General features: G+C 41.7%; 1 protein-coding gene across 1 annotated transcript; it reads left to right on the forward strand.

The window, feature by feature from the left end:
* The first annotated feature begins 79 nt into the window (after nucleotides 1-79).
* On the forward strand, nucleotides 80-11,828 carry TMEM43 (transmembrane protein 43). Its single transcript, XM_068154115.1, has 12 exons — nucleotides 80-245; nucleotides 1,013-1,162; nucleotides 2,136-2,270; nucleotides 2,942-3,036; nucleotides 3,688-3,737; nucleotides 5,932-6,001; nucleotides 7,335-7,405; nucleotides 7,562-7,683; nucleotides 8,284-8,358; nucleotides 8,439-8,540; nucleotides 10,017-10,134; nucleotides 11,080-11,828. Exons 1-12 carry the CDS (start codon nucleotides 234-236, stop codon nucleotides 11,280-11,282), a joined length of 1,203 nt encoding a protein of 400 aa, XP_068010216.1. The 5' UTR covers nucleotides 80-233; the 3' UTR covers nucleotides 11,283-11,828.
* The last annotated feature ends 114 nt before the right edge of the window (nucleotides 11,829-11,942 follow it).

Below are 11,942 nucleotides of genomic sequence, written 5' to 3' on the forward strand. Positions count from 1 at the left end.
AACATCCAACTCTGCCAGGCCCGGTCTCAGTGCTGACTACATGTCCCGGCATGCCCGGCGCGGAGCGGTTCCTCCCTGGGGTAACTACGTGTCCCGGCATGCAGCGCGGAGGCGGGAGGGCCGACCAGCCCTGAGGCGTGGGGCGCGGCTCTGTTCAGCTCTTGGTGCGTGGCTCTTGTGGCGACTTTTGTGGTCTCTTTGCGGTGATACCTGGCGAGAGTAAGAGGCTCACGATGTCGAGGAATGTAAGTACTTCTCGCGCCTGTCCTCCTGTTGCTTCGCGCTATGTGTGGTGGTTCCCCGTGTCGGCCCCTTGCCGCTCTGGCCGTGCCCCCGAGGTGGCCCCGTTAGAGGTAAGGGGCCTCTTGCAGCGTCTGGTGCAGCGCAGGGACCGCTGTCGCGCCCTGCTCGGCATCTCCAGATGAACAAAAGGGAAGCCTCATCTCCTCCTCTCTTGGATGCGTGTGCTACTCTGAAATTACTTCTTTGTTGCTCCCCACAGTTAGCGTACCCCCGGGCTTTCAGGCTTTGATGTGGTGCTGGCCAGGACAGCAATAGCAAATCTTTTTTGAAGCTAGCTTTTTTTGTTGTTCTGAGTGTAATTATTTTTAAGTGTGCAGGCACTTTTCCACTGGTGAGGTTAAAAATGTACTTTGTTATTTATAGCGGTGTTATAGTTGGTCTGGAATTCAGGAGTATGACTCAATTTGCCATTGACAAATTGCGCCCTGAGTGCAGGGTGTGGACACCGAATAAGGAACCTAGAGACGGGCTGAGGAAAATTTGAAGGAACGTGTTGCACCACTATAATGGCAATTATTTCTACTGTTAGACTTGGATTTTATTTGTTGTTTACAATTCTGGTGTCAGAAGTGTGTTGAGACATTTATTAAGCGTGAGAAAGTTTTGGTCCAAGGCAAGACCTTGTAGAGAAGCACTACTAATAAGGCTGAAAGATTTGAAACAGAATGCTTCCCCCTTTACACCAATATTGTGTGCTTTTGTTTAACAGTTTTCGGACACAGGCAGCAGAAGAGAGCATGTTAAAATCACAAGTGAATCCAAACCAGGGTTCCTGGAGAGGCTCAGCGAGACATCTGGAGGCATGTTAATGGGACTTGTGACATTTCTTCTGTCTTTCTACCTTCTTTTTACCAATGAAGTAAGTAAAACATTGTCAGTGTTTATACACAGCTTTAAAATGTCACAGCTGTGGTGACGATAAACTAGTGTTGCATTTACAGACTTACTAAAATGGTCATATTAAAGCTCTATTGCCTCATCCATGAGAATAGGACATTATGTTTGGAGAGCCTGGTGCTTACACTTGGGGTATAACGTAAGAGTGAAATCACAGGGCCACAGATTATTGTTTCTGTAGAACTGGGTGTAGTAGACAATAGCAGTGTGTAATGGAACCTAAGTTCCAAAACTTGTGAGCTGATAAAGAAATGGGCTGTAGTATTATTGGAAGAGGGTTGCATGAACCAACCACATTCCAGTCTTCTCTCTTTTCTTGGGGTAACATAGAGTCCTCATTTCTATCATGTTACAACTGTGTTAAAGGAATTGATACTCCTTATTGCAAATTTGAGGGTGTTAATTATTCTCTGTGTTATTTTATGACTTAGTATTAGAAAGTAATTAAAGTAAGCAGAGAATCCTAACACCATGCTGTTGCAAACACACATGCTTTTGGGAGCCTTGGAGCAGAATTCTGTGAATTACCACCTAAGACTTCCTTTTGTACCTCTGCAACAGGAAATAGAACTGCTCTCAATTTCAGTGACTTTGCAGGAAAAAGCACTCTGTAATGTGACTGGTAAAATGGAGACAATTTCTGCCAAATAGTTTTATGGGTCTGGGGAAAAAGCACCATTATTGGCACAATTGTGTGTTTCAGGAGCTTAGTCAATGTTAGCGGTGGTGCTGCACGGGTAAGAAGTATGGCCCCAAAGTCATTTGGACAGCAGAAGAAATCCTTAGAAATACAAGGATGTTTTGAGAATATGACTTTAGGCTGAAGATAGAAGCATTCCTTGTGATCTCCAGATGGCTTCTCTGCTAAGATTTTTCACAAAACAGTGCTGTACCATTGATTCTCCACAACATCATCTTGCTTTTCTTGATTGCAGGGACGAGCTTTAAGGACAGCCAAATCTCTTGATGAGGGACTTTCTCTTGTGATCCCTCTTAATAGCATCCACAGTGTGTCTCAGGAGAATGAAGGGAGATTGGTGCACTTAGCTGGTGCTCTGAGTACATCTAAGGTAAGTAAAATAGGGTATTTCAGACTTGGGAGGGAAGAACAGGTCTTTGCCAATTAAATTATGTTTGATATCCAGGGAGAAGACACATAGCTTCTCTCCTCCTCTGTAAGCATTGCCAGCTACCATCCAAGCTTAGGGAGATGCCATACAGCCTTGATCTCTCTAATCCCCAGCCACATGCTACCTCTAGCTGTGTTTACTCTTTCACTGACTTTGGTGAAAATTCCTCCTTGTATAAGGAACCTCTTGCATATTTATATTGTGAAGTCTTTAGGCTCTTGCAGTCTAGAGGCTCTGCAAGTTCTGACTTCTCCATAGAAATGTCATTTTTCTATGGGTAGTCACCACTGAAGAAGGTAACAGGGGACAGTAGCTCCTAGCAAAATAAAATTTCCCCCTGGTTTAAACTCAAGCCTGCATACCATTAGCAAGCATTTCTGTCTTTATTCTTCACTATAGCAGAAATTTTTGATGATGATTCTGTGGGTCAGATATATCAGTGATGCATTTTGTTTTTTTGGCTTTTATAACATTCTGTATTCATCTGTGTGCAACACAGTGCTGTGTACAGTGACATATGTAAATGAGTTTGATGATAAAAGTACAGCATTTGAGTTTGTGAGATGTACAACATTTATGATGCCTTGTATTTTCTTCAATTTTTTTAATAGCCTTTGTTTGATCCCAGCTATGGGCTCTCCATCCAGGCTGTCAAACTGAAGCGTCACGTGGAAATGTACCAGTGGGTAGAGTATGAAGATTCCACGTAAGTAAAAGAAACCTTTAAAAGTTGTTTTTAAAGCTGTTCTATTATCAACATCTCATCACCTTTTCTCTCACCAAAAAAAAACAAACAAAAACCAACCAAGACCTATTGGCCCTAAAGCTGCCTGGTTGATACCTACTTACTCTAGAGTCTTTCAAAGCAATTAAAAAACCCCTTTTGTAGCCAGTTTAATCTAGAAGTCAGATTCTTTTCTCAGACTTGTGGACATGAGACTTTTCGGTGTGAGGGAGATCTCTGAATTTCCTTGGTGCTTCACATGGGTGCAAATTGAAGTACTTAATTAAACCAAAACACCAAAAGGTGTGAAAATATGTTTAAGGTGCAGTATCTGTAGAAGACTTGATACTTTAAGTCAGTTTTTGTCTAATACTGGTTATTCCACATTGATCTAGTCAACACATACATGTTAGCAACATGGGAATAAAAGGGTTGTGGCTGTTTAGCTTTTGTATGTAATTCTCTGTTTGTACAGATAATCTGTGTCTTCAGAATAGGTAGTTCAGAGAAGAGTTAGTTTATTTGTAAAGGTAAGGTTGTGTTGCCAGTGTCTGTCTGTTTGTAAAGTGTGTTCTGCCCTGAGCAGGGGTGTGTGCACTGTTTCGGTTCTCATCCCACACCTTTTCTCTGCAGGGAATATGAAGAGAATGGTGAGATTAAGAAAGAGACAAAGTATTCTTACAGTAAGTTGATCAACAGAAAGTTCCTTTTATGCATGTAACTGTGGACTTTTATGTGTGTGTGTACATTTTGATTTTTGTTGTAAACCAGGTATATTGTTGGGGCAGAAAGGGGCGTGAAGAAATAAGCAAAAATTCTGTTTCCTAAACAAATGACAGGACCTCCTTGGGGTAACTGAGGTGAAAGGAGGCATGCTGTTAGCAAGCAACTACTACAGAAAATCTAAGTCTTGTCTTGAAACTTTGAACCTAGAGGTTCAGAGCAGCGTCCAGGAATAGGATAGTCCAGAGACAGGGTCCATAAGGTCCTCAGTGACAGAAGATCAGCAGAGATGGGAGTGTGTTCAACGCTACTCTTGAGACTGCTCTTCAGAAGTGGGGTAATTTGGCATAGGTCACACATGAGCAGAAGAAAACACTGTAGGACAGCCTGGTGAAAGTCTTCAAGGTGTTAGTATCATCTAATGAAAACCACCAGCGCCTTCTGATGTGTGCTGTAGCTTTTGCCAAATGCTTGGTTTTGGCAGGAGCAAAACTGACAGCTTTATACCCAGTAGCAGATAAATACTCTGAGTCATCGTGTATTTGAAGATTGGTCTCTGTGCTTCATTTATCTCTGATTAAAGCACATGGATGTGTAATGTGGGTGTGCAGCAGTTTCTGCGTGTGATCATGAGAACACCCCAGGTCAGTAAAGCTTGAGACCCTCCAGCACGGAGATACAGAAGGTGTAAAGCTAGTGGTTGTGAGCAATGAAGAACAGCCTTACAGTGGCAAGGAAGGAAAATAATGGCCATTAAAACAATACCAAAACAAACAAACAAATAAACCACAACAAAACAGCTGCCTTCTAAGGATTGAGGGATTCTGTCCAATAGAAGCCTGTGTATTATTAGATGTGATGGGTTAAACTTGGCTGGCAGCCAAGGGCCCACACAGCTGCTTGCTTATTCTCTTCCTCAACGGGACTGGGGAAGAGATAGGGAAGAACAGAAATGAGAGAGCTTGTGGGTTCAAATACAGATAGAAGGATTGCTTACTAATTACCATTGTGAGCCAAACAAACTTGACTAGGGGAAAAGTAACTTTTTTTTTTTCCCCAATTAAAATAAATATTTAATTACTTAGTAGGGTGTTGTCAAAACACATTTGCTGTCATCCTTTCCCAGGCTCAACATCACTCCAGGCTCCTTTGCCCTTACCCTCCTGACTTGGTTATCACCACAGGTTGCACTCACTCCTTTAGTGGGTTAGTGAGCAGTGCAGAGAGTAGAGATTGATTTGCAGTCAGTGCTTTCTCTCTGCTCCTGTTTCCTTTTCACACTTTTCCCTACTCCAGTATGGACTCTCCCATGCAGCAGTGACCATGTGCTCTGCTGTAAGCACCTCCTTTTTGTTCCCACCCTTCTTGATTCAGCGTTTTCTGCCCTTTCTTAAAAATGTATTCACAGAGGTGCCCCAGACTTCACTGATGGGGTCACCTGTGGCCAGCAGTGGGATCTGTATGCAACCAGCTGCATCCAGCACAGGGCAGCCTCTGATCTCTTTCCACAGAAACCACCTCTGCTGCATCCCCCCTCTACCAAATTCTTGTCATGTACCCAATACATCAGAATATCCTATACAATTATACCTACTCCTCTGTTTAAGCAAACTCCCTTTTCTTCCTCCACTCCATCACAGAAGTAGAGCAAGCTATATTTAATATGGAAGATGCTCCAAAAAAGGACTCTAGTTTTGCAGGAGTTACAAGCAATCCACTGGAGTTTGTTCTGTGGATGTAGGAGGGATGTCATGGCTCAGACAAAGGCAGCATTACATGATTTTGACACTGGTACATACAGGTATCATCTCAAACAGAGTTTGCAGCCTTTCCTCACAAAACCAGATTACTCCAGGAGCCAGGAATCAAAGCCTGATCATGGAAGATGCTAAAAGCAAAGCTCTCACTGTGCAAAGTCAAGTTAGTTTTATCCCTGAAATTAATTTTCCCCCCTAAATTCTGCTGTTCCTTGTTAATATGCTAGGAGGATGGATTTAAGTATCAGTACAGACTACCACTTACATACCTTGACATAAACAGTATTGCTAGAATTATAACTTAGGAACTGATTGATTAATTGAGGTGTCTTCAGTAACTAAGGTCTGAGTGGTAATCCTTCCTGTTGTTCTTCAACGGTTTTATCATTTTCTTTAGATACTGAGTGGAAATCAGAAGTTGTGAACAGCAAAAACTTTGATCGAGAAATTGGACACAAAAACCCAAGGTAACAACCACCTGGCACAGTCCTTCTAGATTCTGTCACTGTATCCGATCGAAGGTGAGAGCTAGATGACTGATCTTCATGACACAGGGAAGCAGATGGAAACTGTTGGTCTTCAGGTAGTTGGGAGAACTTAGGCATAGAGAAATTAGAAGAGAAGTTAAAACTGCCTAGTGGAACTAGATTTAAGCTATCCATTAGTAATGAGGAGATAGAAACTGTTATTATATTACCCCTGGATTTTGTGGTCTCCATGTAAGAGAACCTGAACAAGTTTCTGACTTGAATTGGTGCAGTCTATTAGTAATTAGTTGTTCTATTCTAAGTCCATGGTTAGAACAGCAAGCATCCTCTGAGCTTGTCTCACAATTGCATGCTGCTTTTCTAAGTTCATAGGCTTCTTTGTGGCGGTTGCCCACGTACCTCTCATCTGCAGTGATTCCAGAACTTTATTTTGCTTCTGTGGGCTCAGCCAAATACACTGCCCTTTATTTGGAAGTATTACTTCAGGAAGGAAAGCAAAGGTCTATGGAGTTTTGATTATAAGTCTCAAGTAGCAGCTGAGAGTGGAAAAAAGGATGCAAGGATGACATACTTGCTTTGCCTCTCCTCCTCATGCACACTTTTTTTGTTAATGAAAATTCTCCAAGCCCTCTCTAATAAATGTAAATCTCCAGTTGAGAGTAAGAAGTATTTTTTTATTTAGTCCTATTGCAGTACCTAATGAAAAATGTGCTGCTGCTAAGAACATTTCATCTGAGTGTAGTAGTACAAACCAAAGAGGCTGATGCATAACTGTAGTAGATCCTTGTATGAGACAGCACAGTGTATGCAGAGTCCAGTCTAAGTAAAGGATTTTTGAGTTTGGAATTTAACTTGGCCATGAGGTAAAAGTGTCTTTGTATGGAGAGGAAGGATTATGGTCTAGGTTTCTTAATTTAGCAGGTAAGAAATAAAAGTGCATTTATAACAGTAGTTAAATGTTGCAAGAATTTGTTTAGGAATGTGATCTATTTATCATCACTCAGAACCTCTGTATTGCCACTAACAGCTTCCTAGGAGCTGAACTGCATTTCAGGCCATTACAGGTTCAGTACAGAAATAAAATTGTGAAATGTTATGGTGTGAATGGAAGGTCAGGCCCGGGGATGAGATGATCACATCTTGTTTTAATTTAGTTAGCTCCAACACCATAAAGTCTGGACACCGTTTCTTGATAGATTTGTTGTACATCATGACAGCAATTTAGCTGTTGAGTTTTTCTTGATGTTTGACATAGTACAGTCTGTATGCCATATAATTGTGGGACTAATCAGGGGCTATCTCTGTTCCTCAGTGCCATGGCTGTGGAGTCCTTCACTGCTGTTTCTCCTAACGTCCAGGTTGGCAGCTTTGTCCTTTCCAAGGGTAAGGATTGCTTTGTACTGCCATTGTGCCTGCTTTTGTGTCAGCAGTGGACTTTGGTTTTTTTTCACAGTGATGATCATTTCATGGAAGCCTGCCAGCAAATTGGCTGTTCCAAGTTAGACTCCAGACCTGAGCTTGATTCTTTATTCTGCTTAGGTCTTGTGGATAAAATTGATAACTTCAAGCAGTTGAGTTTATCAAACCTTGAGGATCCACATGCTGATGTTACCCGAGGAGGAGATTACTTTTACCACAGCGAGAACCCCAGGCGTCCAGAAGTAAGATGAGAAAGATAAACCAAAGTAGTGATTACTGTTATGTGAAAAAAGAAAGCTGAGGCATGTCCCATTTCTATTTAAATATATGAAAATTGGAGTGCAGACCATCACATAGGATGACACTCTTAGTACAGTCTTTCAGCATGTGTGCTTCTCTTGCAGGAAGCTTCTGGTCCTGCTTCTTTGTCTTCTGTTTTCTTGACTCTGTCATGCTTCTAAATGAAGAAAACTAGGATGGTGCTAGGAGGTGGATTCTAGTTCTCCCTTGCTGTGTATTGAACAGACTACAATGAAGTAGCTTCTTGTCAGCTTGTTCTGCTTGCCCTCATCTGCCAAAAGATGAAATGACAAGGGATGAATGTAGAATCTCATTAGTATTAATATGCTCCTGCAGCTAAATCAGGGGGGATTGTCAAACAGCACTGGAGCTGTCCTGTTTTGGCTGTCAAATAGGCCTGGATAAACAACAACTTGGAAATCATTCTGAGTATCCTCTAGCTTGATATAAGCTGTCAGAAAAAAGTGTTTCCATGCAGAGCTGTCTTTCCTGTGATTCTCCTTTGTGAAGAGATCTTTCTTCCAATATTCTCTTGTTTGTAGGTAGGAGACCTTCGTGTCTCGTTCTTCTATGCAGGTCTGAGTGGGGAAGACCCCCGTCTGGGCTCTGCTGATACGGTGAGTCTTCAGCTGTTTCTGTACCTTGCAAACTCTGTGCCCAACTCAGTAACCAGTAAATATTTTTCCCTTTCCTCAAGGTGAGTGTGATTGCTCGCCAGCGAGGTGATCAGCTGGTTCCATATCACACCAAGTCCGGAGATGTCCTGCAGATTCTGTACCCTGGAGATCTCACTGCGGAGGTGAGATAACACACTGTACTAGTTAAGGGTCAAAACTGGAGATGATAGTGCAGAAACAGCAAGGGAGTAAGTTCTCATTTTCCTTCAGACCTGCCCTAGAGGAGCAGATACTGGATATAAACACTGGATTTTCTCCTTTTTCTAGGACAACACACGACAGCTTGTATTTTCCTTCCAGGTTTCTGCACGTTCTACGTGTTGCAGCAAAATGCTGTGCTTCACCCACTAGCAGTGGGCCTACAGCAATTGGCTGTAGTTAGCTCTGATTATTTTTATTTTAATTTATTTTAAAAAGGAACCATGGCTGAAGTAGCCATGTTGCTGCTGAACATCCTTTGCTTTAAAAACTGTTGCTGTGCCTTCTCTTTTGGCTTTTATTAGCCCTTTGGTATTTTCCCACTTACACATGCAAGCACGTGGTTTTGTAAAGGTCATATGTCAAAATAGTAAAAATCACTCTTTAATTAAACAAACCATGGGAGCTATCATCTTCAGCTTCTAATAACAGGAGTTCGGGCTTGTTTGAAATGTTTACTGCTGTTCTGGCTGAGAAAGAACCTTCAGGCAGAGCATTATGCTCCAATAAATCCTGCATGCTCCATCAATTTGGTGATTCATTTACTCCTGCTAATAGGTTTGTTTCCGTTAATGATTGTTTCATGGCCTGTTGCAAAAAATCCCAGATGTCAACATTTTATAGGATCTCCCCAAAGCAGTTAAAAAGGCTTTTAAGTTGAGAGAGAGTGGCAGCAAAATCAGCTCTGCTGTGAGCTCTGAATCTTCTTTAGAGTTTTGTTTCATTGGAAATCAACTCACTGCAAATGAATGATTTGTGGAGTACTTGTATGTACAAGTAATGAGTCAGTCTCATGCATCTTTTCCCATTTCTTACTGGGGTTTTACTATGTCTTGGCTATCTTCATGTGTAGCTTTTATAAAAGCAGAAGGACACACAGCCTATTTTAAATAGGAATTCTATTTCAAATTGGCATTCTTGTAAATAGGTGCTTTGCTTTGCCTGATGAAATGCCTTTTATCTCTTCTTCCCTGTGTACTTTCTTTCATACCCCTTTCCTTAAGTCATCTGTGCATATTGTTGCCTTTTCTCTCTTCTTCCAAACAGTGACATCAGATCACTCTTCCTTCATTACATTTACTTATTAGTATCTTATTTTCCATAACAGTATTGAATGTTTCTATCTGCAGCAAAACCTGTGTGTTTTCTGCCTGTGGTCCTAGACTGTGGAATGGTGCTCATTTAGCTGTCTTAATGCTGTTTCCCCACATGCTGTACTTTGACATCTATTGTAGTGTGCTGTGATATGGCAGAGAAAGACCCTTCAGAACGATCTGCAGTGTATCTGCTATGAGGGAATTTTACTCTTAATGTGCTCTTGGCTCTGATTCCATCATAATACACTGGAATTGAGAGGATCTCAAAAAAACAGGCTTCCACATAATGGTGTTTGTTTTCAGGAAGTGTTTCAGAAAGAGCATGAGAGCAACACCATGAAGACCTGGGCCCTCCGTGCAGCAGGCTGGATGGCAATGTTCGTAGGTGTCAGCCTCATGACCCGAATCTTTTACACTTTAGGTAAGTTTTTTACAGAAAGGCAAAATAATTTAGAAATAAGTTTGTAATCACTAGAGAGTCTTCTCTTGCTCACATATGCACTGAATTTGGAGGTCACTGGTTTGAACTCGGATTAGATATGATCAGAAAGTCACTGTAGGCAGTTGCAGATAACAGGTTTCCAAAACCAGATGGCTGCTTTGTGAACATAATCAAAAACCCACCACAAATATCTCTTGCCAGTCTCAGGTCCCAGCATTTGCCAAGATCAGAAGCTGAAACAACTGTTAGGCTGATTCTTTAAAGTCTAACTCAAGGTGCTGCAATCCAGTTACTTTCTCCACCCACACACAAGTGGTCCCCCCAACAAGTCTTAATGAGTTGTTACATAGCAATATGTCTTTATGTCTGGTTAGTCTACGCTGCTGGGAACAAACAGCAAAATAAGTTTTTGTTTATCCTTTTGAGCAAGAAAAATGTTGGAATAAAAATTTACAGAAAAACAGGATGGTGCCTCACAGACATCAAAGCTATCATGTGTTTTGTAGCTGTGAACTCTTTACTTTTTTTTTTCCTTATTTTTCCATATACATACTACAAGATTTATTGTTGCCATAAGTTGTTTTTCGTGCTAGCATATTGTATCAGTTGCTCCAGACTTGTTCCATAGCTGCAAGGCTATCAGTCTGCTCTGCCTTTCAAGCCTTGGACAAGTCTTCAGGCTTAATTTTGGATTAGTTCCTACCTGAAGAGATGAGGATACCACTGCCTTACACATTTACCTGTTGCTTAACTATCAGATGCTTTGAGGATGCTGTGCTCAAATACCTTATGGGGTGTTCTCGATAAATACTTTGAGTCTGTCTTTTGATTGCAATAGTCTTGTATGCAAATCCTAGGCATGAAAAAGATTTCTTTTTTTAACTATTGTCAACTATTTTATCCCTTGTTGAATTCTTTCTGCAGTGGACTGGTTTCCTGTTGTGAGAGATCTGGTTAACATTGGATTAAAAGCATTTGCCTTCTGCGTAGCCAGTTCACTGTCACTCCTGACCATCTCCATTGGCTGGCTCTTCTACCGCCCTCTTTGGGCTGTGCTCATCGCCTGTCTCTCTGTTGTGCCAATTGTGGTTGCCAAGTCTCGTGTTCCACCAAAGAAGCAGCAGTGAGAAGGAGCTGGTTGGGTTTTGTACTGAATCCTGGTTAGAGACTTTGAAGTGTTATTTCCATCCCAGTTGCTGCAGTGTGCTTCCAGCATATCTTACTCCAGCAGTGTGCGCTGAGAGTTGGGGAGGGGGCTCAATATGTTATCCATGAAAAATACGACTCTGGGATGCTGTTTGTAGGAAGCCGGTGACAGCAACTTTTCCGGGGGGAAAAAGGCATTTTGGAGCATTTGTATTGATTGGAGAACCTGGCAATTTATGTCCAGGAATAAGATCCAGGTACTTGGAGAGTAAGTTTGTAAGTTCCACATGAACTGGTTTCTGTTGCTGGTGGAGATAAATGTGCAGTGGAGTCTTGTTTATCTTGCACGCATTTCCCTATTTTGGGAAGCAAGTTCTTAATAACAGCACAGCTCCTTTCTGGTCTCTGTACACCTCCTGATGAAAGGCTGATTCCAGCCTACATTCACTTTACTCCCCATTACTGACTACTCAAGTAATGTCCTTGCCTCTGTATGTTTATTTGAAAAATACAATGGTTCAACCTGACTGGATACAGCCTCTTCTTTAAAGAGACTGGAAGTTTACCAGCACCTTTAACAGCTTAAAATACTTTCCTATTGCATACTAGTGTGCACACAGGAATAATGCAAAAGGAACTAA

The sequence above is a fragment of the Melanerpes formicivorus genome, unplaced genomic scaffold (assembly GCF_026170545.1).
Source record: "Melanerpes formicivorus ecotype bairdi unplaced genomic scaffold, bMelFor1.0.p_v2 SCAF_28, whole genome shotgun sequence".
NCBI lineage: Eukaryota > Metazoa > Chordata > Aves > Piciformes > Picidae > Melanerpes > Melanerpes formicivorus.